This window comes from Sturnira hondurensis, unplaced genomic scaffold (genome assembly GCF_014824575.4).
Source record: "Sturnira hondurensis isolate 20B ecotype Veracruz unplaced genomic scaffold, ASM1482457v3 Scaffold0014099, whole genome shotgun sequence".
NCBI classification, from domain to species: Eukaryota; Metazoa; Chordata; class Mammalia; order Chiroptera; family Phyllostomidae; genus Sturnira; species Sturnira hondurensis.
This window is the reverse complement of record NW_028086730.1, coordinates 475731-503353: the sequence shown is the minus strand read 5'-3', so window position 1 is coordinate 503353 and position 27623 is coordinate 475731. Positions and strand designations below refer to the sequence as shown.

At 54.2% G+C, this 27623-nt stretch overlaps 1 protein-coding gene across 20 annotated transcripts in view; it reads right to left on the bottom strand.

Annotated features, from left to right (window-relative positions):
• Nucleotides 1-2666: 2666 nt before the first annotated feature.
• Nucleotides 2667-27623, bottom strand: part of PPP6R3 (protein phosphatase 6 regulatory subunit 3) — a 122576-nt gene continuing 97619 nt past the window's right edge. For 8 of the 20 annotated variants that reach the window (XM_037062540.1, XM_037062545.1, XM_037062542.1 and 5 more), the window contains 10 exons: nt 23720-23817; nt 22217-22271; nt 21332-21462; nt 17519-17640; nt 15398-15551; nt 14132-14238; nt 12621-12771; nt 7316-7333; nt 6937-7056; nt 2667-4135 (listed from right to left, as the gene is read on the bottom strand). In XM_037062540.1, coding sequence (XP_036918435.1) covers nt 4084-4135; nt 6937-7056; nt 7316-7333; nt 12621-12771; nt 14132-14238; nt 15398-15551; nt 17519-17640; nt 21332-21462; nt 22217-22271; nt 23720-23817 — 1008 coding nt within the window. In that variant the 3' untranslated portion in view covers nt 2667-4083. The remainder of the gene's footprint in view (nt 4136-6936; nt 7057-7315; nt 7334-12620; nt 12772-14131; nt 14239-15397; nt 15552-17518; nt 17641-21331; nt 21463-22216; nt 22272-23719; nt 23818-27623) is intronic. The other 12 variants (XM_037062546.1, XM_037062548.1, XM_037062556.1 and 9 more) reach the window with 6 other exon arrangements.

Below are 27623 nucleotides of genomic sequence, written 5' to 3'. Positions count from 1 at the left end.
ACAGTTGTCCCCATTTCCCCTCGTTGCTCTCCTGTCCGCCCCCCACTCCCCCATTCAGTCCCCACACCGTTGTCCGTGTCCGTGGGTCATTCATTTCCTTGACTAGTCCCTCCGCCTCTTTCCTCCCTTGTCCCCCTCTCCTCTTGTCACTGTCTGTTCATTTTCATGCCTCTGGTTCTGGTTCGTTTTGTCGATTAGGTTCCGCTTACGGGTGAGGTCATTCGGTCTTTGTCTCTCACCGCCTGGCTCACTTCACTCAGCGTAATGCTCTCTGGTGCACCCGCGTTGTTGCAAAGGGTAGCTCCTTCCTCTCTGCTGCATAGTATTCCACCATGTAAATGGACCCCAGTTCTTTTGTCTGCTCACTCACTGATGGGCACCCAGGCTGTTTCCTGCACTTGGCCGTACAAATAGCACTGCTGTGAACACTGGGTTCATAGGTCCTGTGATTTGCATTTGCTGTGCTAAGAAGTCTTTGCTTGTTCCAAAGCTACTCAGATGTGTGCTCTTAGACCAGTGCCGTTCTGGGGTTTGTAGACGGCGTGTGGAAGGGGTCGAGGTTCACCTCCCCCGTACACACCGTCTGGCGGCTGGCCAAACCTGCCCCGCCCCGCCCCGCCCCTCCCCACGGGACTGCGTTGTTGATGCCATTGAAGACTAGCGCGTTGTGCACCTGTGGGTCTGGTTCTGGGTTCGAGTCCATTGTACTGACTCGGGAACCAGCGACCTTTTTCTGTAGAGGGCCAGACAGTGAGGCGTTTGCCGGCCTTGCGGTCTGGAGGGCAGCAGGTTGGGGGCAGGCCCCACAAGCTGCTTACAGGTCTCCACCCCCTGTGGAGATAAGTGAGCTTACCACACTAAATTCCCCCGCACACGTTGGTGGTTCTCTGCCCCACTGGCCAGTCTTCACTCACGCACTACACAGCTTTGAAACCGAACTGTCCGAATTTTCAGGGAAAGTGAACAGGAGCCCAGCGTGGTTGGGGGTGTGCACCCACAGTTGGGCGTGGCCCTGCCACGGTACCTGTTTCACTCAGGCTTACCCGCCCCTGCCGGCCGGGCACGTTGGACAGACCACTTGGCCTGTGTCCCCTGTATGCGAGTAAAGGGAGGACAGCTGTCTCCAGCGCCTGGCATGGAGTAAGAACACTCTGTTAACAAGGAAATGACCCCCAGGAAAACCGACCAAACCAGCCCACACCACCCCAGTGCCTTGTGACGGCAGAGACAGCGTCGGCTGCCTTTGAAACCTGTCTGACCCAGTGGCCCCAGCGGTGGCCGGGTGCCGTCTGTTAGGCTGGTGCTGAGTGAGGGCGCAGGCGCCAAGGCCACCACAGCTGTGTGCGAACAGGGGCTGATGAGTGCCACAGGGACTTGGTGACCTGGGGGCGGGCCAAGGCCGGTGCCCGGACGGAGCTGGTCCTGCAGCAGAAAAGGCACTGAACCCACCTGGCTGGACAGGAGGTCAAGTGGCGGGCTGAGGGCCAGGGTTCGAAAAGGCAAGCAGGTGACATTATGGGTGACGGCTGACATTTACCAACGACCCCCGACAGGGTACGGACGGCCATACTTTGCGCCCAGGGACCCTTTCCTTTGGCTTCCCCCACGGGAGCCGAGATGGAAAGTCAGCCCCTTGTGTGAGGGTGGGATGTGAACTCTGGGCCCTGGGCACTGACTGCCAGGGGTCAGGGGTCGGTGGCTGCAGGGCCCAGGCGGGCACCCAAACCAGCACAAGGAACTTGGCGACGAAGCGGCCCTAGCCACCACAGGGAGACATACCGGCGGGAGGAGGAGAAACCAGCAGTCCCCACAACTCAGATGTGCGTGTGGAACCGGTGAGGGGCTCTACCACCAGGGGCCGGAAGCCAAACCACGGCCGGGCTCCTCAGGGAGGCCAAGCCAGAGGCCCAGACGCGCCTGTGGGCCAGGCCCCGGCGACGGCACCCCCAGCTCAGCCCGGCTGGGTCCTCACACTGTGCTGGGTCCTCACACTGCGGGGCCGTGACCCTGCACATGCCAGCAGCAGTTCTCTAGTCGCAGCCCCGCGCCCCCGCTGGTTACCGGAGCCCACAGAGGGGGCGGCTTCTGAAAACAGACTCAGGCCTGGTTTTGTTCTCTTTGACGCGGGTATTGCTCCGCAGACTTCAGCTCATCGCACAGTCCAGTGTGGCCTGCACACAGAAATGACAGTGCGCTCACTGGCGCTGCCCTCGGGCCGGCCCCGTGCTTCCTCCCCAGGCTCCCCCTGCCACTCAAGACGAGCACACACAACACAGCCCCAGGAAACGCCAGTGCTCTTGCATCAGCAGAGGCACGAAGTCAGACGCGGTCACCCTGGGTGGGATGGAGATGCCGACCAAACCCACACCACACAGGGCGGCCGGTGACACCCGGAGACACACTCTCCACCAGGAAAGACAAGCGTGTTACCCCCAGCAGGCCCTGCGGTGCCGTGCCATGGAAGCCAGCGTCCCTGAGACAAAGCAAAGGAGCCCCCGCGAGTCTCTCGGAAGAGGGGCTGACAACAGAGGCTCCCCGAGGTGGCGCGCAGAGGCCAAGGGCGCCCAGCCAACAGCGCTGTCCTTGAGTGGCCGCTCGCCCCGCTGGCCCCACGAGGCGCGTCCGCACCCTTCACGGTGGAAAAGCAGACAAGGAGTAAGGCACCAGACATTTGATTCTTTTATTTCCATATGCAATGTAATGTTTAGGCACGCTGCTTGGGATGCTATTTCTAAAAAAATTGTTGGCCATTTTTCAGAATATCCTTTTGGTTTTAAATACTGGTCAGGAAAAACAAATGATGTAAAAATAGGTGAATAATTTTCTATTACAGAAATGAAAAACTGATTTGCATCTAAAATTGCAAGAGGTGAAGTCATTTAACCCTTTCACCAGACGGCACGCAATATACAACATATTGCTTTAGCTGTTTGAGAAGGCTGTGATGGATTTTTATACTGACATAGAAAATTATAAATTACATTGAATTAGTATCCATAATCACTATATATATACAGAAACCAGCTCTAGAAAAGCAGACTGGTTGAGAATTTACAAGTGAAAACCCCACAAGGTACAGGAGAGCAGCATGCCTGGGCGCCGGAGCCCGACTCCCCGTTTTCGAACGTGGCCAGCCCGACGGACGCACCGAACCTCCACGGGCCGCGCGGGCATCTGTCCGCCACGTGCGTGGTGTGGGGTGTGTTACATGTGCGGGCTGCTCTGAAGTTCTCACTGGTGATGCCTGTTAACAAGGTAAGTTTTGGTGAATGGGTTAAAAGGCAGATGAACTACCGAAACGCAACAGAAAACCAAACGAAAGGGAAGAACGAACGACCCAAACCACTAGCCGTGTGCACTCCCAAGGCCCTCGTGCTTTGCCCGCACAGACAGTCCCTGCAGCAAACCAGGCGTGAACAGAACATACGGCTTTACAATGACATCAATGTCAACTGAGTTGTAGCAATAAATACTTAATCTCTACCGATAGACTCACGTATTTGATCCGTTTTTAACAATAAACAGTTACCAATCAAAAACTGGTTATAAAAAGAACACCAAATATTTCTTATTCAAAATCACTTTTGTAAGTGAGAACAACCAAAAGAACACAGAGGGCATCTCGATCCGGCTACTCCTTGCTACCCTGGAAGAAAAACGAATTCAGAATTTTGTACAAGGTGAAAAAATGTATGAAAACTGCCTAATACTTTGGTCACACTAATAATTGTCAAATAGTTATGTTTCAAATACAATAGCTCTGTGTATTCACTTTTATAAAACTATTCTTACAGCCATTTTAACTACAGTATTACTACTATTATTACATGGTGGGAGGATCTTATTTCACAGGCCACCCATTGTTTAGAACAATACAATATAAACATACGCAAAAAATTCTTGGTATTTGTCAATGTGCAACATCGGTACACGTCTGAATCTGTACAATGCCTTAGCGTCTAGGGTAGAGAGGGGGCTGGTCCTGATTCCGTGCAGAGGGGGGCGGCGGCGGCAGCCCCCCTGGCACCCAGAGCCCTGAATGGTGGCGGCCCGCAGTCCTCGGTCAGCAGCAGAGGTTGCTGATCATACAGGGCCATTCGCGGATGTGTCACCTGGCACACTTGGCTGGTCAGTCCTGCGGAGCGACAGACAGACATGTGAGGCGCTTGGGCAGAAATGAGATGGGAAATTAACTTCGTTTAGCTGCCTGAGGGTGGAGGAGGGCTACTTGAATACTGTCTATGTGATGCCTAGCACTAAGTACAACAGGTAATGAAACACTTCCCAGATGCATTTATGTAAACCTCCAGAAACTCGGGCGGAAGGGCCTGTGAGCATCATCTTCAGCCGCCGACCCGCAGACCAGCAGGCGCCGCAGCACAGAGCCCACGCCCCGCCCCCCGCTGGGGAGCACAGGCCAGGTCAGTTGCGCGAAAATGCTGCCCCCACAGCTCATCCCTCCTTCAGTACCGCCTTTTGTCTGCTCCATATACTGGAGTCCACACAAAACTTCACTTGAAAAATGGTTCTGCCACTGAGGCCAGGGAAGTAAACAAAAAAAGAAGCTTGTCAACAGGACTCCTGGTGGCAAACGAAGATTCGAACTGCAACTGAAGAGCCCCTTGCAGCCAGCGGGGTCGGGGCAGGAGGGGCCAGGTGCAGACAGAGTCCCTGACGCCTGCCAGCCAGCGATGACCGGTATGTGAGGGACACCCCTACGGTGTCCCCTAGATCTCACAGAGAAGGGTGGGAAGGGGCCTGCAGGCCAGAACGGGAAGCACACGAGCACTGAATGAGCATCGACCTTTGCAAACTGCCAAGAAGCCGTCCACACAGCAGGCAGCACTCCCAGTTCGGGGGGTGGGGGTCCCTGGAGTGTTCTGGAACCAGGCACAACCAGGGTCATGCCATCTCTGCTTTCACCACTTACATGCTGTGTAACCTCAAGTTTCTTTTCTTACATGCTGTGTAACCTCAAGTTTCTTTTCTTAAGAAAAGACTACTTACTTTTAGAGAGAGGGGAAGGGAGGGAGAAAGAGAGGGAAAGAAACATCAGGGTGTGGTTTCTTCTTACGTACCCCACACTGGGGACCTGGCCCGCAGCCCAGGCCTGTGCCCTGACTGGGAATTGAACTGGTGACCCTTTGGTTTGCAGGCCTGCGCTCAGTCCACTGAGCCACGTCCCCTTGGGGTTCATGACTCTACAATGTGCAAAGTGCTCGGCATGCTGGCGGGCCAAGCATCAGCCAAACCTGGTGGACAGCAGCACAAACTGAAGTTCCGTGGCACCAGCACACGCCTGTGGTCAGCACTTGGCCGTGATGGGAGCCTCGTGGGGCAGACCACGTGCACACAGCCCCACGCGGTTCTGTCTCCAGCACTGCCCTGGACTGCTTTCAAGAACACAAGGGTGACACATCTAGACAGGTGCCTTGTCCCTGCTGTTAAAAGTGTCCCCTCGGACTCTGTGCCCCTCTGCCCCCGCACCTGGCCCCCCATCCTCCAGTGGCACCTCCGCCATGCGCCCCCGTCGTCCGTCTGCTCTGCTGCTGCCTTTTCATCAGGCCCAAACCAGTGGCCACCACACTGAGCCATGCACTGAAGGACAAACGTGGACACAAATGACACCCCACCCTGTCCTGCACCCCCTCAGCCCCGCAGAGAGAAGGCAGGGCTCTTCACACCAGCTAGTGCGAGGCAGGGAGGAGAAGGGGGGTTCTGAGGTGAACGGCTCTGGCCCCAGAGAGCCGGGACACGCCGACAGCCTCCCGTGCCTCACGCAGGAGAAGCTGGGACCAGGCTCCCGGAGCGGCTGTCCGGTGGGACACCGGCGCACCGTGCTGCTGTGGAGGCGGGTCTCCAAGTCAAAGAAACCAGGGAAACCAGGGAGAGGACAACCGACTAGGAATCAGACCTACGAAAGGCCTTTGTCAAAAACACACTGAAAAGCCCAACACAGGTGGGCCGGGCCCTCACAGCCGAGGGTCCCCATGCCTCCTCCTCTGAAAGCCTTCACTAGAGCTAACGCACCCAAACGGTTCTTATCACTTCTTTTACATGCAAAACACGTACGTGTGTGTGTGTGTATGTATGTATATATTTTTAAATCGCATTCACTCTGCCTCTAATTTCCACAAGAAACAAAGGCAGAGTCTGCTAGGACTAGCGAGGTTTGCTAGCCAGTGGACATAGCGCCCCCTGCTGGTCGCACGACCCCTGCTATGCCTAGAAGATTCCCGGGAGAGGGGGTCTGGCAGGAGAGAAAATACAACTTTCCTGAAATGCTTTAAAGCTCACTTAATTCCTTAGGGAAGGCACACTCAGACTGAGACATTTTAAATAAAACAAGTTAACTCTGGGTCATGCTGTGGCCCCAGGACAAGTCCCCGTCTTCCGGCAGGGTCTCCAGGGTGCCCCACCACCCTCACACCCCCTCGAGGCCGTGTGAGGTGTTGCAGAAACTGAACCTAAGAGATGAGACCGTTTAGCTCCACACAGGAAGGCCTGCAGCCAAGTTCTCCCCGTGTGTCACATGGGCACATGCCCAGGAAAACGGGCACTGGGAGTTGCTTGTGCCTGGCTGTGGCATGACCCCACTTCGCCCACGAGAGCCTGGCTGCCACAGTCAAGGGGACTCAGTCTCGGAGGTTCATCAAAAAGGGGCCGGGGGCACGCAGTGCCGGTGTGACACAGACACCCTCCCACCCCAGTGATCCCTGAGAGAGCCAGGGACGTCACTGAACCTCGGGTTCCAAATCCTGAATGCAATCACCCTGATCCCACAGGGACCAGGAAGACACTGCTGTGCTGAGTGAGTCACTGAACACTCAACGACAGGGCAATGCCTCCCTCCCTCTGGCCCCGCCCCCTGGCACCCAGGAGACAGCAGGCGAAGCCAGAGCAGGGCCTGGGCAGGCCAGAGGGAGTGGCCCTTACCTCTGCTCAGCACCACTGCCGGGGGGCCGGGGGGCCGCAGACTTCACCTCGGCCGGCTCGGGGCTCTCCTCCGCATCTTTACAAGCAGCATCTTGAGAGGTAGACAGTTTTCCTTCCTCGCTGCAGTGGAGAGGACCAGAGGCAGCATTAGGTCCCCGAGGCGTCACTGCCAGGTGGAGGATGAGGGCACATGCAAATGGCTCTGGAGTCGTGACTGCCATGGAGTTAAGCCCTGGGGCTGAGCATGCGCAGGTGAGGGACAGGGAGCCTCAGAGAGCGACCAGGAAACCACAGGAGGGAAGGATCACACAGGAGGGAACTGGAAGGGACGATGTAATGCAGCTGGTGTTGATCAAAACGGCCCCCGTGACTTACATACCGATAGGATTTCAACACTCTGACGCCAAGTGTGCAAAACAGAAAAGAAATGTACAAGAGTTTCAGAACACTCCTAGAATGAGGGGTGGGGGTAACATGCCCACGACTGCGCCTAAGCAAGTCTGCAGACTCGGAGAAGGTGTCAAATGAACCTGTTTGAAGGAATGAGTCTTTAGTTAAGCATTTTGCTTCTAAGGCTGAGCCCATCATTTAAACAGTAGGACAGACCCCCACCAGTTTGCAGGCTGAGGCCATGGGAGCAGGGTTCTGTGGCACCTGAACCAGGCCTGACCTCCTCAAGTTGCCCTCTGACCTCAAGCAAGAAGTACAGACACCCTAAAGGAAGAAAGCCAAGAACTGCGTACAGAACAGGGAAGATGGAGGGCCGGGGGAGGCCTGTTTCCCCTTGGGCAGCGCTTGGTGGGGAGGGACCAGCTGCAAACGCTGTTAACTGCAGGCTGGCAATGCAAACCTCTGACTGGGCGCTGGTTTGCTGCCACCAGGACAGCACTGACTGCAGGCTCCAGGGCAGCTGGAGGCTCCCTCTGGGCGGACCCACCACACTCGGAGCTGGGCCCTGTCCTGGGTTTGCTTAAGAAAAGTCTAACTTTAGGGTAACCTCTCGGGTGGCTTTCAGATGGACCTGGGTGATGTACAGAGGAAAATGAACTGAGGTGTAAAGGTCTGCGGGCGACCTGAGCTGCCTGGCCCATTGCTCTCTGCCCCCACCCTCCACACCTTGCCCACCAGAGCAACCACCCCAAGGTACTTCACACATCCAGGGTGGGGTGAGAGCAGGGTTACAGTTGTTCGTGTGGAAAACGGTACAACAAATGTTAACAGGAACAACCTGCTTTGAGCGCTCACAACTGCACACCTGCCTCCGCCCGCCTGCGCCTCCTTCCTGCAGAATGCAGTAACACGGGGGTGCTCAGAGTCACGGAACCAGACCAACTCGTGGAGCGCTCGGGACTCCTCGCACTGGGGCAGAAGGTCCGTCTGCCCCACTGACGGTGCCCCACAGTGTGTACCTGCCGCTCTACCTGCCTCTCCTGGCACCCGGCGCCCGCCCCGACCCCTCTGTGCATGCAGGGGCAGTGTGTGCCGTGTGCAGGGCCTGGGGGCTGTGCGGGCACATCTCAGCTTGGAAGAGGCGCTCCTCCTTCCGTCTACAGGGTGCCACCCGCCACCCCCCTTAACCACTGCAGGGCTCTGGGGCCCAGGAGCCGCCAGCCCTTGGCCCCACCCACTCGATTCCTGCTGGTCTCCAACAGCAGCCGGGTGACGAATGTGCTTTGAGCATTAGTTTTGTTTAGCCCTTTTGGATTTCCATGTCTCTGAAGTGCCTACTGATATCCTTTGCCCACTTTTTGATTTGGGTTTTCCGTTTTTTCCTTACTACTTTATAGGAACTGAGTAGAAAGTGTCAGCTTCCCTTCGACCTGGAGACGGCATGTGTTAGTCCCTCAACTCGCCACCGGCCTCGGTTCCTCCTGCCCTGTTTTGTGAGCCCGAAATTGTTAACTTTGATCCAAGCCAAGTCTATCCTTCGCATTGTGGTTTAGGCTTTTGAAGGTTTTCTTGGTTTACTTTTAAAAAGGAAGTCCTTTTCTGCCCCTGACCAGGAAGACACAGCTCATCGCTTCTGACCACTGCGGGCTCCGGCCACGCCCCTAACCGACACACCATCTCAGGCGCTCGGGGCGGGAACGGACGGTCAGGACATGGGGGCTGCGAGAGGGCCGTGCTGGCTGCAGGAAGCAGCCCTGCACGCGGCCCGCCTCCCACACTGGTCTTCAACCTGCAGGGCCACCTTCAGATGAGGTCAGGAAGGCTCAGGTTTCCCTGGCCCCAGCCCCCACGCACGAAGCCATCCTGTGGCTGCTGGGCTGTCACCGGACATGCTGGGCAGTCCCTCACCCCAAGTTCGGGCTGACAGCCTAATGTGAGTCACTGTGACTCTGCGTGACTCTGCAGCATGACCAAGTATGTGCCGGGGAAGTCTCCTGTCCCATTTTCCTTATTTACGGGTCCCTAAACAATTTGGGAACCTTCATCATTCCACAGATATTTTAGAGCATGTTTATCAATTCCAACTTTTAGAAATCCAACTGAAATTGTGATAGAAATTGCACTAAGCTCAGTCGTTGGATGTGTGGACGCCTCCGAGGCACTGGGCTGGCCGGCCCATCTCGGAGCTGCACGGGTTTCTGCTCGTCTGCATCTTGCCCGGCGGCTTTTACCGGCACTTCCGCGTTCCCGAGCTTCCTAAATGACTTAGCAGCCGATGACGCACCTCGTGACCAGGGCTCCGCCTTTCATCACCCTCCTACCTGCCTGCTGCTGATGTAGAGAGAGGCTGATTTTTCAAAGGGGCCCCTTACCGAGGGGCTTTGCTGGACTTTCCTTAGGTAACAATCGGTCAGTATAGTCTGTGAGTGACAGGTTCACAGTGTCACACCCAACCTCACCTGCACCTGTCTTCTTCCCTCGCAGCCTTTCCCAGGACCTCCCGCACAGTGGCAGCGAGGACGGACACCCTCTGTGTCCCTTACCATGAGTGACCACCTCTAAAGGGCCCTCCTGAAGTACAGTCTCCACTGTAGGACTTTGGGATTGAACTTTTACCAAAGTCAGGAAACTCACTTCTGCTTTGCTTTGCTCAGAGTTTCGGTCTCATATGGGTATGAACTTCAGGAGCAGCATCTTTGTCAGAAGGACATCCTTTCCGTTTAATGGTACGTGGCACTGCGCGCAGACAGACTTCCCGACACTGAACCTCCCGGGCCTCCACTCCAGGGACAAACTCGGAGCACTACGACTCACTCTTAACATGCTGTTGGAGTCCATTAGCAGACAACACAGACGGAATTTCTACATTTAGTTTGCTCGTAAGGAACACGAGTTGATCGTTTTCTGTAACTATCCTTATCTGGTTCTGGAATTCGGTGCCTCGCAAAGGTCGAGGCAGTGTTTGCGTGGTTTTCTGTGATGAGACAGAAACCAGGGGACTGAGGAGGGAGGACAATGGTGCAGCCACTGTCACGGCTCCTGCTGATGGGCCGCCCTGTGGTTGGGGCCGCTCCCCATTTCCCTCCACGTGGAATGGCTTGTTGGTCCATTTCAAAACTTATTAGTTTGTATCTTTCTTATTTTTTAAAAGTATTTTATTTATTTATCTTTAGAGGGGAAAGGAAGGAGAGAAGGAGAGAAGTATCAATGTGTGGTTGCCTCTCGTGAGTCCCCTGCTGGGAACTGGCCTGCAACCCAGGCATGTGCCCTGACTGGGAATCGAACCGCGATCGTCTGCTTCGCAGGCCCGAGCTCAATCCACTGAGTATCTTTCTTATTGTTATTAGGTTCTTCTTCCTTTATCCTTCCACTGAACATTTCTTTGCTGGCCATGGCCTTTTTCCTTTGGAGGCACTTTTACTTTTTTATTTTAACTATTGTTCAAGTACAGTTTTCTGCCTTTTACTCCCATCCCAGCCCACACCCCCTACGGCCTCCCCACCTTCCTCCCTTTTCTTTCTAATTTACCCTATCTTTGGGGATATTAGAAATTTATCAAATTTCAAATTTATCAATCTTTTCCTTCCTTTATTTGGCTTATTTTCTTTTCCTTCTTTCCTTCCTCCTCTTTCTTTCTTTTTTTTACCAGCTGGCTTTATCCCCCCCCCCCAATTCTGAAGATACTCTCTTACCAAAGGAGCGGCTGTGCCCTCCCACACATACTGAGATCTCACCTTCCTCCCAAACGACAGTCACTATTCGGAGCCTGCTTCTCCTGCTGGACAGAACGCCATTCGCTCTGACACGTATGGAGTCCGTGAAGGTGCAGCGGGTCATATGTGTGCATCTTGGGCCCCGCCTTCTCGGCACCAGCGTCAGGAAGAAGCCTGGACCCCCAACCTGGTGAAGCTCCCCCCACTTTTCTTTGAAACGACCTTGACTGTTCTTGGCTCCCTCTGGTCTTATGAGTCTCACAATCAACTTCTCAGCTTTCATTAAAAACTCCACTGGAATTTTTATGAGAAATACATTTATTTTCTAGTCTGATTTTTAAAAAAACGCCAGCAATGTCTTCCCATTAATGCGCACGGTGTAGCCCTACTTAGGTCTTTATTACCTCCTTCCATCTCGGTTACCTCGTAGAAAGGGCTGCAGGGCTGACTGACTAAAACGAGGGACACATCTAGGGCACCTTGTACTGGCTCACAGGACACGACCAATCTGCGTGTGTGTCTGCTGCACTTCCCTAGTGGTTCCAACACGCGTCTGTACACGCGATGGGAACCCTTTTGCGGAAAACCATGACCTACAAATAATGGTCACTCTACTGCTTCTAACACCCATGCCTCTCACTTGGAGTCTGCGCCGCATCTGCTGAGCCGTCAGCACAGTGCTGAGGAGCAGCAGTGACAACAGGTGCCACCGCCTGGGCCACCCTTGAGGGGGACATTCCCAACAAGGCCCTGTGCAGATCATCCCACTCAGGTGGTCGGCGAACACTGTCATCAGGTTCGGGGAGCCACCTTCTCTGTCAAGGCTGCGGAAAAGTCCTGAACGGGTGTGTTACCAGGTGCCTCTCTCCATCTGCTGAAGGCCCCAACAGTTCTTTTCTCCCCACCCACCCACGAATCGCTGGCAGTGACTTGCAGTTACAACGCCCTCACGTTCACGAGACACATCCTCGGTCCTGCCATCAGACTCCCGAGAGGTGGTCCACTCGTGCTCAGGCCCTGTGTGTACGAGCCCACGCTGGGGCTGGGAAGCCCTCCCTCCAGTGCAGCGCAAAGACCAAAACTCTAAGCACTGATGCAGCTGCAGTCTGCAAGTTCTGAAAGAAGTTTCTCATTCTTTTTCTCAAAGCTGCCAGGCTGTTGCTGAGCTCCAACCACCACGCAGAGTCTGAAGACAGTGATCAGTATGATGCTAACCCTTGGGTTCGAATGGGCTGAGCTTTGCAGCCTGTACACGAGTCAATGTCTGTGACAACTAAAGACTGGTCGATTTTTTATGCCCATGTATTTTAAACCTGCTGGCCTTACACTGCAGTCTTCTAAATACTACCCAAAAAAGGGGGCAGGGAGAAAGAGAGAGAGAGAGAGAGAGAGAGAGGGAGAGAGGGAGAGAGGTACGCAAACTCAGGGACCCAACCCTCATCTCGTCACTGAGACCCCTCGAGTCTGACAGAGGCACCAGGAACCTGCGACTCAACCAGGTCACAGACGCTAACAGCAGAGGCTCCCCCGCATCCTCCCCAAGGCCGAGGCCATCAGCCCTCCCCGCCCCACCCCAGTTACCTTTTGAAGACGGCAGTCTCTGTCTTGGCATCTACAGTGAGGCTGAGGGTTTCCTTCACGCCGCCATTCATCACTGTCTCAGTTACCTTGTCTGTGCCGTCTGCATCCTCCTCTCCATCGGAGCTGGCCTCCATGGCCACGCTGCCAGGCACTGGAACAGCACACACCAGATGGTCACCCCCACTGCGCTGGCAGGACTGTCCCGTGCAGACCCGCCTGCCCGCCTGCCCGCCAGCTCCTGCCTGAAGACCAGGAGACAGCTGCCTGCGTTGCCTGGATCGATCCTGGACAGGCCCACGGAGAGACGTGCACGGGTTCCTTCCAGCACAAGACCAGCACCCCCACAGCCCTCCGAGCTCCCAGGCTGCCCACACCCCCCGCCCTTCCCCCGACAGACTCTGCTGCTACTCGTGGTCCCTGCCCACAGCACAGGCCACAGCCGGCAGGCCGCAGAGCGAGCTGCCCCCCAAGACACCCCACTGTCCACACTCACAGGCTATCAGCTGCCCTGTCCTCACTCACCCTCTTTCTTTTCTTAAAGCCACGTACTTGCAGTTCCTTGTGGACACCCTCCTCCTCCAAGAGGGAGCCATCTGCTCTACTGGCCAGAGGCCTGGGCTCCCAAGTCAGATTTCCTGAAGTGGAAGCCCAGCCCAGCCACTATTAGCTGTGCAGCCCCTGGGCCCAGTGCCTATGCTGCACCTGAATTTCTCAACCACCAAATGGGGGCGAAGGGAGATCACCCCTACAACATGGTTGACAGAGTGACAACAAAACCAGCGTCAGTACTGGTCTTCCCTGCCCGAGGTTCCCATGCCCCCACCGTGCCCTCGTTGCTTTCTCTAAGGGCTGATTTCCTTGTTTCCTTCACACACTCCCAGCTCCCCCACCCACCCCCCCACTCCCCTCCTCTCACCCTGCCTCCCAAAGTGCTGTTCTTCGGACTGAGAACAGTGCAGGGCCTATGCAAGGAACAACGTGTGTATTTTGAATAACAAGACAACCCGCTGGACACCAGTAACCATTGTTTGTTCATAAAGGTGAGAAAGAAAATAAAGAGCCCCACAGCCGGAAACACACCCAGATACATGCACACTCGTTCCAGCAAAGTGAACTCCAAGAGACAGAAGCACAGGGTGCAGGCTGGGTGTGGGACTCACGAGAGGCCTGGCTCTATTCACCCGCACACCACAGGCCCCAGTACTCCCCTCTCTGGGCCGGTTTCCTTCTCTGCGCATTGACAGGGCTGAACAGTCCCTCATTCCTTCTAGAACCGACATGCAGTGGCTCAAGATGAACACAGCTTCTCCCTTCCAGCTGCCCATGCACCTGAGACCCAGCATCTCGTTCTGGCTCTGTTGAGCTCCTGAGCCCGAGAGTCGAGGGAGTCCCAGTCCGGTTTCATAAGCCTGCGATGCAGACCGAGACACCCTTTCTGCTCTGAAAACACCGCAGCTGGACGAGCCACAGCAGGACGGCCTGCAGGCTGCGCCCCGGCTCTCGGCACCCACCTTCGGGCGGCACGGGCAGCGCAGCGACACTGGGAGTCAGAGGGTCCATCAGTTCGGCGCTCGTTTCCATCTCCACTGGAGAGTTACTCCGTAGAGACTCCTTCGTACTTTTAGGAAAGAGAAAACTCAGATGTTACTCGGCCCAGGGTAAGAGCCCTCAGGTGCCGTCATCCACAACAAAGCCTCTGGAAAGCAGCTCCCACCCACTGGGGAGACACGGGCAGTTGGTGCAGGCTCCAGGGCCTCAGGGTCCCGGTGTGGGCGGTAGGCATTCTGCTAGCCCAGCAAGGTGCCCAGCAGGGCAGCGGCCTGGGGCTCCCCGGGGCTCAGAGCGTGTGAGCCTCACCCCAACTGAGGTGTACACTGCACAGCACCGAGGGGACCTCAACACCGTTTCTACCAAAACCCTGGCCTACACAGAGCTGCCACTGACTGAGCGGGTACAACCGAGGGAGCGCCCCAGCAGCGCTCTTGGAACCAAGGACGCTCACCCCTGCCAGGAGGGGAAGGCAGGACCTGACTGCCCCACGTGTAGGGTGCCGCGGTGAGTCGCTGAGACCATGCACGGTGTTCCGGGGACACTTCCCACCCGCTCACCACTACTGCTGGAGTGGCCATGAAGCAGCACGGGCTTGCGCCTACTCTCTGGTTTGCGCCTACCCTTTGGTTTGCCTAGGATGGTAAATCTCACTCATCTTTTCGGGGGACAAGATAAAACAACATTCTGCAAATCAAACTAAGCCTGACAAGACATAAAACCCATGGTTAGTATTCAAATGCTGACAACAGTATTCAGGACGATGCTGAAATGACGGGGCCGTCATGGAGAACACCAATAAGCCTAACGGCACGCCTGTCACACCCCTCAGGCGAGCTATGAGGGAAACGCAAGTCCGCAGAGGGCCATCAGTTCCTTGGTGTCCCCCCACCCCACCCGCTGCAGCCCGGTCCTGCCCACTGGCTGGGGAGGGGGTGGGGGCGGAGCAGCCCCCGAGACGCTGCCTTCCTCTACATTGCACCCACCAGCGCCCGGGGACCACCCTTTCCCGGGCTACTTCTCCCTGATCTGCTCCCGCCCTCAGCTCTCCCCGAATGAAAGGAAGGAGGGTGGTGACTATGTTCTTGTACCTCAGCTGCGTCACTACGTCCCCATGCAGGTTTTTCACATCTAACTTGGAAGTCTGTCACGGTGACGGACGTACTGACCCACGCACCCGCCACCCCCGCTGCCCGATGGAGGTCCGGAGAGCTGGTGTGAAGGCTCACCTCAGGGGGGACGGGAACTCCGAGAAGGAGGCCCAGCCAGTCTCTTTGGTTGGCATCGGCTCCTCCGTGCTCCAGACATCAGACCCCACGGAGTCTAAGGGAGTGCCGTGGGCGGTCTCCATGGGGACGTCAAAGTTGGCCGACCAGTTGGGCGCTAGACAGGGGAGCAATTTCGTCTTGAGAACACTCGGGTCACATAACAGGAGGCACCTCTCAAACAGAGACGCACGCCGTGCCCCCGTCCCCCACACTCGCTAGGCAGGGGCGGAGGTGGCACCCTCACGGCATCCACCCTGCTACAGAGCTGCATGTGTGTCCTGACCCTTAGCACTCCCCGTTCCTAAGGTGTTTTCTCCAGGAGCAATATCACACAGAGATGCACAGTCCACGGGAAAGAATATGCTGGTGTTAACTGCTTAGTTCTGACAATGTACCAAGGCCGAACTAACACTGGAAGGACAATGGGTGAGGGGAGCTGCTCCCCGCAAAATCCTTGCGATTTTTGTAAATCTAACATTATTCCAAAATGAAATGTTTATTTAAAACACTGCTGGCTACTCAACTGCAGTGAGAAATGCAGTATCCCCCAACCTATCATAGGTTTCTTCTGTACGCTGATGAGCTAGGTACGCTGATGAGCGAGCGGGCTGGGGGCGCCCAGACCACCTCAGGGAGGGGGCTGGTTGCCAGGGGAACTGGCCGTGATGGAGGGTCTCAGCTTTCAGCCCCACCCTCCCAGGAGGACAGATAGGCTGGAAGCTGAGCTCATCATTAACAGCCATGCTTTGAGCAGCTGTGCCTACTTAATGGCCCCTATAAAACCCAAGCTGCAGGGGTCAGAGCTCCTAGGGCAGTGAGCAGAGGGTGGCACATGACAAACTCCTGGGAGACACACCTTCCCATGCTCAGGACCCTTCCAGACCGTCCTGTTCATCTCTTCACTTGGCTGTTCACTGCATCCTTTAAAATATCCTTTGTAATAAATTAGCAATAGTAAATAAAGTGCTTTCTGAGCTCTGTGAGCTGTCTTAGAGAACACTGGAACCCAAAGAGGTCATGGGAACTTCCCACTGAGAGCAGGTTGGTTGCAAGCACTGGAGGCCCCGCCTTCTGACAGGCATCTGAAGTGTGGGCAAGCCCTCCCCACCCCTCAACCTGTGAGATCCAACCCTGACCCCAGCTAGACATGACCCAAACGGAACTGCAGGACCCAGCTGGTGGCAGGGACCTGGTCCCTGCACGAAAGCCCACACAGCTGGTGTCAGAAGTGAAGCTGGGGGAACAGGGGAGAGTTCTCCTTATTTACCCCCTAAGACCCGCAGACACGGGTTGATTTCAGAGGTGGGGTTGGTGGGACTGGCTTGGGGTGTCTGATTCCTGTCCTGATGCCTGTCACCATGCCACCTGCCTGCCAAGTCTGGATCTGTCCTGCACGTCTCTAGCTACTTGGAAGATTATTCTAGGGGCAAAGGACTGCGAAGGACCTGCACACCACAGGAATGTTCTGGTGTTAAAGAAAGACCTTACTGTGCTTTGGGGCAAGTTATCTGCATGCCCTCTCTGTTTCACTTGTGCCCCTGTAACAGCAACTAGCGCCTCTCGAACACGCAACCTCGCGGTGCCCAGGATGATGAGCCGACCAGCTGAGCCACCTGGCCAGGGCCAGAGGTTAACAGCATTTTTCCCTGGCCAGCTAGCAGGGCATATGCATTTACCAAATGAGTTTTAGCACCTCAAGAATCACAGAAAAACCCTAGAAAACCCACTTAAAATTGCTTCAGCTTTCAGGTGTTTCCTCTGGCTTAGTGAGTTCATGACTTTCCAACTCACAAGACCTCCCCAGCAGCCCACAGTCTGGGTCCGTCCCTGCCACACCGGCACCAGGGACCGCAGTCCGCCCCGTGCTCCAGCCGGACGCACACAAGGGTGCCTGCACCGAGAAGTGGGGCTGCCATCGGGGGTGGGACTTGCTCCGTCCCTCGGGCCCAGACTGTGGGCTGCTGTGCCGGCAACTGTTCCAACAACTCCTTCAGCAGCCACCTCAGACCCCGCAGACCAGTTCGCCTCTTTTTAAAACCCACTTCCGACAGAGCAACGGAGACGAAGGGCAAGGCGACTCACGCTCGCTGAGGTCCACTTCCATCTTGTCCTCCGTGTGCGCGCCGCTGGAGTCAAACGAGTCTTGTTTAGTGCCGTCCTCGTCTTCAGAGTCTGTGCTCTCCTCACTGTCGGTGCTCCCCGAGCTGAGGAAGAAGGGACCGAGATTGCTAACGCTGCAGCAGCAGCCGACGGCCAACCCAGGACGTCCTGGTCATCGACAACAAAGACGGCACGCTGCACTGTGGCTGGGGCACATCTGACTGCACGTCATCAAGACTTCGCTCTTTCTGCGCTGCCTAGTCCTTCGCCTTAAGGTGCAAACCACAACCCAAAAGATGCCTTCCAAAGGGGGGCAGAGGCACCCTGTGGTGGCGCCGCCCCGCTTTTCCCTGGCGAACAAGGATGCTGAGCCCCTGCCCGCCTGACTCTGCCCCTCCCCCCACACCTTCTTGTCTGGAGTTTTTCCTCATCTTCGGTGCATTTAGAAACTGGGTTACCATCTTTTTTCTCATGACAGATCTGAGAGTTCTTTGTGGCTTCTCCTACAGGTTTTCTTTTAATCGGCTATACAATTTGTGTATGCTTTGTCTTTTCATCCTCTTAACGGTGTCCTTTTAGGAGTATTTAATTTGGCCAACTTAAACTCACTAGAATTTTTCTACCATGCATAGTGTTTTTGGTATTGTATCTTAGAAATCTTTGCCTAACCCAAGGTCACAAAGATTTTCTGGTACACGTTTTACAGTTTTACATTTAAGTCTATGACCCGCTTTGAGTTTGTGCGTATATTCGGTAGGAGGCATGGGCTGAGCTGATTTGCTTGCACACTGACACCCAACTGTTCCCAGCACTCTTTGTTCCCAAGTTCGTCCTTTCTCCACGGAGTTGCCTTACCACCTCCCCCAAAAGTCAGTCATCTCTATGCCTGTGTTAGCACCTCCCCCAAACGCCAGTCGTCTCTATGCCTGTGTTAGCACCTCCCCCAAATGTCAGTCATCTCTATGCCTGTGTTGGCACCTCCCCCAAATGCCAGCTGTCTCTATGCCTGTGTATGGGTTCCATTCTGTCCCTCAGCTTAGTCCCTGTCTTACTTATCACATTGTCTTCTTTCTTGGAAGTTGGGTGGTGGTGGCCCTCCGACTGTCCAGTGTGAACGCTGTTTTGATTATTGTAGGTCTTCTGCATTTTCACATGAATTTAAAATCAGTCGGTCAATCGGCACCGCAACACTGACACTTCTGTTTGGGGCTGCGCTGAATCTAGTCCTGTCTGGAGAGAACTGAGTTCTTAGCGACACCGAGTCTTCCAACTCATGAACATTTGTCATGGATCAGGTCTTGGTTTCTCTCAGTCGCTTTGTAATTTCCAGTGAACAGGCCTCACACGTAACTTGCCAAGTTCACCCCCACATATAGCACTGGCTGTACTGCAAATGGCATCGTGTGGCCCTTTCTGCTACGATGGTTTGCTGCAGTGTGCTCAAACACGTGTGAGTGCACCGATCTCGTTGTGCTCAAACACGAGTGCATTGATCTCGCTGTGCGATCTCGTTGTGCTCAAACACGAGTGCACCGATCTTGTGTTGTGCGACCTGCTAAGCCACTTGGTTGTCCCAGAAGTCTTTTCTTTTAGCAGGTTCCAATAAACTTTCTGTAAATGAAGACAGTTTAACTTTTTCCAACCTAGATGCCTTTTATTACTTTGTCCAGACTTCCTGAACCGGCTGGAACACCCAGCACAACACCGAGAGCGGTGGCACAGCATTTGGCCTCCACCACCAAGAACAGTGACTGCAGCTCTGCTGTAGGTCTGTCCGGCTGGGAACTCCCTTCTACCTCCAGTTTGCTGAGAGGTCTTAGGGATAAATGCTGGGTTCAGCCACATGCTTACTGACTGATTTTCAAATGTTGTTACTCCAAACCAACTATGTGCTCCTGGAATAAACACTGCTTGGCCCTGATACAGCACTGTCCCATTTGTCTGCAAAAGCTTCGCGAGTTTTTACATCGATGTCCATGAAAATAACCGGTCACTTGTGATGCGCTGTAACGTCACTTTCGGTACGAGGCAGCACTGATGTGGCGACCGCAGAGTAAGACAGGACAGTCCCTTCTTCTCTGTTTTTCTGGAAGCTTTCGTACAGAACCGACTGGTATAACAGCTTCCTGAAATGTTTGGCACAATTCCCCAGAGAAGTCTTTAATGGATGTAGGACTACTTAGGTTGTCTTTCTGGCTTGAGCGTTGGTAGTCTGCATCTTTCAAAGATCACCTTGATTGTCAGCGTTACGGGCACAGAGCTGTTCCCAGCATGTTCCCACTGTCCTTTCGGTTGTCATTCCTGACATTAGTAACCTGCATCCTCTCTCTTTTCTTGATCACCATCCAAAAGCCCAACACTGTAACTAACCTGGTCAAAGAACAGCTCTGATTACAGCAATTTCCTTCACTGTTTTTCTGTTTTGGTTTTGTTATTTAAGGTGAAAGCTGAGGTCACTAATTTGAGATGCTTCTTCTTTTAAAAAATAAGCAGGGCTAAAATTGATTCTTTAAAGTACTGTTTAGCCACATCCTCCAAGTTCTGATATGCCGTGTTTTTATTTTCTTTCCGTTCAAGATACTGTTTAATTTCACCTTTGATCTCTTTTTAAACTCATGTTATTTAGTTTCCACATATATGAACATTTTCTAGAGATCTTTCTGCTACTTATTAATATTTCTAAGTTAATTCCACTGGGGTCAGAGAACATACTTTGTATGGCTAGAAACACCTTGGAATGTACTGAGATTGCTCTATGGCCCAAACATAGTCTCTATGCATCAATCCTAGCACACCTGAACAGAACGTGCACTCTGGCGCTGAGGGACGGACAGCTCTGGAATGTTCGGCAGGGCCAGCTGGGTGGTAGTTGTGTTTAAATGCTCTGTATCTTCAGTGATTCCTGCCCACTGTTTCATCAATCACTGAGATGGGAGCGTTGAAATCTCTGATTATAACTGTGGATCTGTCTCCCTCGCCTGGCAGCTCCATCAGTTTTCCCACGCGTTCATTCTGAAGCTGTGAGCAGGTGTGTCTGCTGTTGTTCTCTTAACGAGGGAGGTTCTGATAATGCACACTCAGTTCACAGAACACCCTCCTCAGAAGCAAATCTATTTAGGTTCTCATGATATGACTTAAAAAAAAAAAGACTGCCCCTGGCTGGGTGTAGCTCAATGGATTGAGCACGGGCATGTGAAGCAAAGGGTCGCCGGTTCGATTCCCAGTCAGGGCACATGCCTGGGTTGCAGACCAGATCCCCAGTAAGGGACACATGAGAGGCAACCACATACTGACGTTTCTCTCCCACTCTTTCTCCTTTCCTTCCCCTCTCTCTAAAATTAAATAAAATATTAAGAAAAAGACTGAACTGATTCTGATGGGCATCAACTGACATTAGTCTGTCTCTTCAAGTTAGATTAATTTTTACAAACAACTCTCCTTGGGGAAACTTTCTGTCTCATGTAAGAAACATTACATGACTTGGCTGTTGCTGTTATGACTGCTGAGGGAACAGCTATTCGGAGCACCCCACGACCACAGCCACAGGCGTCACCTCCCACCCAGGGAGGCTGTGCCACGACACCCCAGGAACGCACAGAAGCACCTGCAGCAGTCTCCATCGCACTGCAGAAAGGAGCGTGCGCCAGCCCACAGCTGTCAACTGGGCCTTTCTGATCAGGACGAAGTCCAGGGTCTCCAGGGCAGACACGCAGGTGTGCAGAGGCCGCAGTGACTTCCCTGACAGTCTCTGCTTTCCTCACCAGGCACCCCTGCTCCTGCGACAGCCTCTGTTACCTGGACCGCCTCTGGGACTCCGGCGCGAAGGCGACGTGCCTCTCCTCCCAGACGTCCTCCTCGTCAGACCCGCCATCGTCGAACTGCTGGATCCTCTCCTTGCAGCAGGCTTCGAATAGGGCGATGTTTCCCTGCGGGAGAAGCACAAGTGGACTTGAAGGGTAAAATTCTCTCCAAAAGGTAACGATGTGAATGACATTCTTCCATCTCCTTTAAAACCAGTGACGACCCCATACACCAAAATACAATGCAAGCATCTAATGTCAGCTTCTGTGCAAATAACAAGAAAGAGCTCCCCGACTAAGACTGGACTTGAAACCAGCATCCGAGAGCCGGAGACGGCTCAGGAAGCCCGTGCCTCTGGTGTGAGCGCCCGCCCACAGAGATGCAGGCTCAGAGTGGTCAGCACAAGAAGAATGACCTCTGTTTCCCCTGCTTTTCCAGTACAGACAAGCAGCGCTGAGCACTGCCCGGAGCCGGCACCGCCCACTGCAGCCAGCAAACCAGTGGGCTCCCAGAGTGCACATGCAGAGACCAGGACTGTGCCTGTGTGCACGACGCCAACCGCCCCGTGCCAGAGGCTGTGCTGCCCTGTCAGAACCCCTGGGGGAGAGAGGGCCCCGAGTGCCCAAGTGTCTCTCCTGCTGACACAGCAGACACGTAGGCAGCGCTGCACTCTAGAAGCTAAATGTCCACACAGCAATCCCCAGTGACCCCGGTTTTATTAGCCCTGTCCCATCCGAAACCACAGGCCTGGTGGGCCATGGGAGTGGGTGAAGACGCCCCGATCCCAGATGCCACCTGTGGGCCCAGACCACCCACACGGAGCTTGCAGACCCAGTCCCCACATGTCCTTGCCGCTCACGGCAGAAAACATTTACTTACACTTTCATTTGTATTGAGAGTAAAGTTGATGTCTGACACCCGATCAAAGGAAACACTGTGAACAAGACACAGGTGCAGAGACAGTTAACAATCTAGACCCACAGAAACAGCAGTCATGAAATTGGCTAAATGTGAAACACCTGTCAGTACAATCTTACGCTCTAAAAAACCCCAGCTCACATTCAATGACCCCACCTCCTCTGGTGTTAAGAAATCTCCATAGAACGGGGCGGCTGCACCGGGCACTCGCTGGAAACAGTAAAGCACCCTCGACGCCGCCCTACAGGAGGCGTGCTGATGCCCAGGGGGACGGCCACGGCTCCTTAACCAGTGCCATGGCTCGCAAGGGGAAACAAGTCGAAACACGAAAAAGCACACGGAAGCTGCTGACACTGAGTTTCCTCCAGGTGCAGCCACATTCAGACCAAACTACACAGACACCCCGAGACCCCATCCTCCGGGACTCATTAGGAAGAAACCAGGGAGTGGAGAACCCACAGCCTGTTACCCTGACTGCGGGGCAGGTGGGGTTCTCTCACCGCCCACAGAAGACCTATTCTAATGGACCATTACTCCAAGACCCAGTACAAATGGTGACGAGACCGTGCATTCACCGCCTGGGAGTGCAGACAGGCGTGTGCTGCGATGCCAGGTGGGGAGCCTGCAGGTCCCAGGGTGTGCACCCTGGGGCCCACCCACACACTCTCCCTTTGGCTTTCCCGGGGCTGCAGCGCAGGGTGCCCTCACGGCCCAGTGTGCAGTGGTGACAGTGCACCCCGAGGTCTATTAGCTTCTCTCATGCCTCGACTGCAGCTTGTGACGGACAACAGCCTTTAATGACCGTGGTTCCACAAGCCACTGTGAGCAGCTGTCACAGCTGTGGGGTTCCTGAGTTGTCAGGGGACTCCTGTGAAAGCAGCATCCACTGGTGAAACTGCGTTCTCAAGGAGCCGCGCCTGCCCTCGTGAACACTACTGCCCGGAGCACGCGCTTCCACGTCTGTGGGCCGGCCATGCCTCTTCGAGCCGCTGGTCTTTTACAGCACCAGGAACCCCCATTTCTGCACCCCTGTATCCGGAATGCTCGGCTCTTGCGAAAACCCCAGCTCCGCCTTACGGTGTGTCACCTGGAGCAGACAGCCTAGGAGGGTGGCGCTGCTCCTGCCCTAATGTGGAGACTTGATGTAAGGGCTCTGCCCAGGGAGCCAACACGGGTTTGCTGCTGCAGACAGTGCTACCTAACACGAGTACCTAGAAAAGAAGAGTGACTGGAGTTCCCGAATCTAGCGGAAAAACTGTCTGTGGAAGAGGCCAGGCCCAAGGGCAATCCCTCTCTGCGGGACACACGCTGATGCCGCCCTGGGCTTCGGGTGCCGCGGGGCCGGGCAGGTTCCCCCCGACTCAAGGGTGCGGACACGTCCCACACCTCCGGGAAAATCACACACTGCCTCGAGGAGAGCAGGGCTACGTGGGACAGTTACGGGAGCAGGAAAGACATACTCACTTGCCAATGTCATCTTGATCTGCAAACTTCTCATCGTTGAAGCCAAACTGGTCAATAAAATTGGACGTCATTTGTTGCATCTGATAATCAGAAAAGGCCTGGCAACCCCAGGACCAGTGACAGTGACATAATGATTCTAATGACAGTCTACCGACTATTTGCCCATTTGTGCTCCAGAAACCAACTTATTTATATAGCCATAGGGCTTTAAAAGTTGGTGTGTTTTCTGAGAAAAAAATCAAATAATTTCAGACATATTTTACCCAAAAGAAAACATTTGGAATTTGGTCCACAAGTCATTCTAATGCACATGCCATTGTGATAAATGTTAAGGGACCACTCTGTCCTCTACTGCAAATCATCTGTAGCGAGAGGACTGGGTGGTCTAATTCAAAGAGGTGATCGAGTGACACAGGACAGTCTGAAATTATAAGGTCTGTTGGTTACTTCTGGACACAACCAACCTTCCTTCTGATTAAGATCCCACAGTGGTGACCGCCCTCCCGCCTTCCCTGCACCCCACCCACCCACTCAGCACCGGGCCTGAGAGAAGCATGGCTGACAGTCAACAACCACAGCACCCTGAGCACGGCGTTCAGGGACGCTTCCTTTTCTTTTAAAAAGAAAGAGTTGTGTCTTTCTTAGAGGCTGGGGAGCGTACAGAAGCAACCTCTAGCCTACCTGCCTCGGAGAGGACAGACAGCTTCGACACGGACCCCAACCCTCCCTGAAGTCTGCAACGCTGGCTCCTACACCATTTCCAGAGGCCAGCTCGCCTGGCTCCTCAGGGGAGAAACAGGGGAATGAAAAAACGCACTCCACAAAAACGCGGACACTCTGACGTGGAAGAGCAAGCAGGCCCAGGGGAGCAGGCGAGACCAGGGAGCGCGTCCCACGCTACCAACCAGCAGTAAGGCATTTCTGAGGAGATGCTAGTGTCAGCCCTCAACCGGCCCAGCAACAAGGAAGGAGACTGTGGGGGCGGCCCGAGGGCAGGGCAGAGCCGAGGGCAGATGAGGCCCCCCCTCCAGGCCCCATGCCGGGAGGGAGGAGCAGCGGCCCAGCAGACCGACCTCTCCACCTGAGCAGGGCCTGTGGCATTCCCCCTGCAGATCCGCCTCTGCCTTTCTCTCTGATCATCCTCCAGGTGGCAGGGAGTTATGGCATGAATAATCCAAATTGTGGATAATTGTTTAAAAACCTTATATTTGGCTTTGGAAGGCATCTTTCCTTAGGTCTGAACAAAGCTTTAACTAGAACCTCGAACTCTGCCTTTCTCTAACTCAAGGCACCCGGCCTGCCTCTGCTCACTCCCACGCCTCCGTGCTGTCTCCGCACCCAGAGACAATGCTGCATGAGTGCAGGGGGCATGGGGCCAGCTCCGCAGGCGTATGGTTAGTGAGGCATGCCAAGGCAGGCTGTGGGAATTTGGCTAAAAAACAAGGAGAGATACAAGTTCTGGGAGGCTGGACTGAGTTTTGGACACATGACTACAAAACACGGCACACGGCATCCACACTCATTAAATCAGGAAGAAAGAACCAGCGGTCTCTCACGAGGTAAACTCGCAAACTGCGAAGACGCAGTAAAGACGGACCAGCCCTCCTTCCAAGCGGGCAAGCAGCGCAGGCCCGGCTCTGAGTCCACTACGTGTCTGGTCACTCTGGGAAAAGGCCCCTCCCAACTGCTCTGATTTTTCCCCCCTTCATTTTTTTTGTACTTCTAACAATCCCAAGTCTTTTGGGTGTAAAAGAGACATTAACAAAAATGTTCTTTCTCAAGGGTGTCCAACCTTTTGGTGTCTCTGGGACACACTGGAAGAAGGAGAGTTATCTTGGGCCACACATCAGATACACAGACACTAATGAAAACTGATGGGCAAAAAAAGGCCCGTGCATAATTTTCGTGAGATCCACCACCAGAGATGAGCAGGAATCCTCACACAGTAACCCTAATTTTGCAGTGGCCCTTTCGATAATCTTTCAAAATTGTCGAGCAGGGCCCAAGTTTGTGATTGCCAATACAGAAAATGTGCATATATAAATAAAGTAAGTAAATCTACAAGTGTGTGCTGGGCAGCATTCACAGCCACTCTGGGCCGTATGTGGCCCGCAGGCTGGACACACCTGCTTTAAATGCTTCACGCACCACAGACGTGCATGTGAGCACACACATCCATGCACATGCAGCGGTCCCTCCGTGTCCACAGGAGACTGGTCCCAGGACCCCTTGGAGCAGAACCCGAGGGGCTCAAGCCCCGTACGTAACAGTGCGGGGTATGTGCGCACAGACTGCACACGCCGTCCTGGCCTGTGCACCCTCTCCAGGTTACTTGTGACACCCGGGGCAGTGGGAATGCTACAGAAATCATTGTCATGCTGTATTTTGAGGGCACGAGGACAAGAAAAAAGAGCCTGCGCGTGTCCAGCCCAGAGACACGCTATAGGCCTGACTACGCAGTTGGGTCAGCAACTGGACGTTTTCTCCTGAATGCCTCCAGTCAGGGGCTGACCACACCGCTGATGCAGGACCCATGAGCCAGGGGCTGCCTGTACAGTGGGTGTGCACACAGACGTGTGCACTCCTATTTGCATCTGTCTATGCAGAGATACAGCAATCAACACAGTTAACCTCTGTGACAAAACAAATGGAACAAACTTAGCCTTCGCGTTAATGCTCAATCCGTTACAGCTGCTAGGAAGATACACACTAGCAGAGACCTTTAGGTCTCAACCCAGGTTTTACTAATGAAGCTACTGCGACTCACTAAACCCGCGGTATGTGAAGACTGTTATTATATTCTATTTAGAGCTACAGAAAAAGTGCTTTGGACTCAAAGAAATCCAAATCTGGAAAACACTATATGGCTGTGTAACTATTAAACCTTTCAATCATTAAAAAACCTAACCAAACCACCATGCCCCCAGCGCTGCTGTGCTGGCTGAGCCAGGCACGCAAACTGCTCTCTGAGAAACGAGCCTGCTGCTTGGTCAAGCAGATCCCTCTGGGAGTGCTGCCTGGGCAACGGGCACCCCGGGCCACTGCTTCGGACCTCCCTGCCACCTGTGACCAGCCCGTCTGGGATGAGGGGGAGGAAGCGGCTGGGCGGGGGGCTCCTCACCCTCCACACCTCTGCTGGGCAGAATCGTGAGAACGAAGAGTTGAACACCACAGGTGAGGAAACCAAGGGACGGGGGGAAAACTCAATAAGCAGGGGCACAAAGCGAGGGGCCCTCTCTGAGCCAGGTAAGTCCCCGTGGTAACTTGCTCAGGAAACCTGGTTTAATGATGCTCTAAGCACCCTACACCTGACTGACATGAGACCCAAATTCAAATGTGAACGACAACATGAAGTTCTCACTCACATAAAAGAGCTCTGGACTAAAGCCGCCTGGTTTGTATTCTCAAACGAAAAAGGAAAAAACACTTTGGAGTCTATTTCTTATTGTCAAAATGATCCACGACTGGTTTTAAACACACAAAAAGTTTACTGAAAGCCTGCCAAGCAGAAAGAACAGTTACTTTTCCTGCTTGTACAGGGTCACACAGAATGGATGACCCACAGGAGCACGCCCGGGGGCACTGTCTCACCAAGGCGGCTTGTGAGCGCAGTGGCTTCGTGTGCACACCAGCAGTCAGCCACACCAGGGAGTCAGAAACCCCCCCGAATGGTCACGCCCCTGGACCCAGACTCCCTGCGAAGGAAGGAATCCCCTTCCAGACACCTCAGCATAACCACTCCTGGATCAAATCATAGCCTGAAGTGCCAGTTTATTAGCTTATTCACAAATAGATGTTTAGGGCACCCTTTTTCACAAGTTATTTCAACAGGTGCAAAATCACCTTGGTAACCTACAGTCTGCACCATCACACTGCACCGCAGGGCACTCAAACCAGGTGAAGA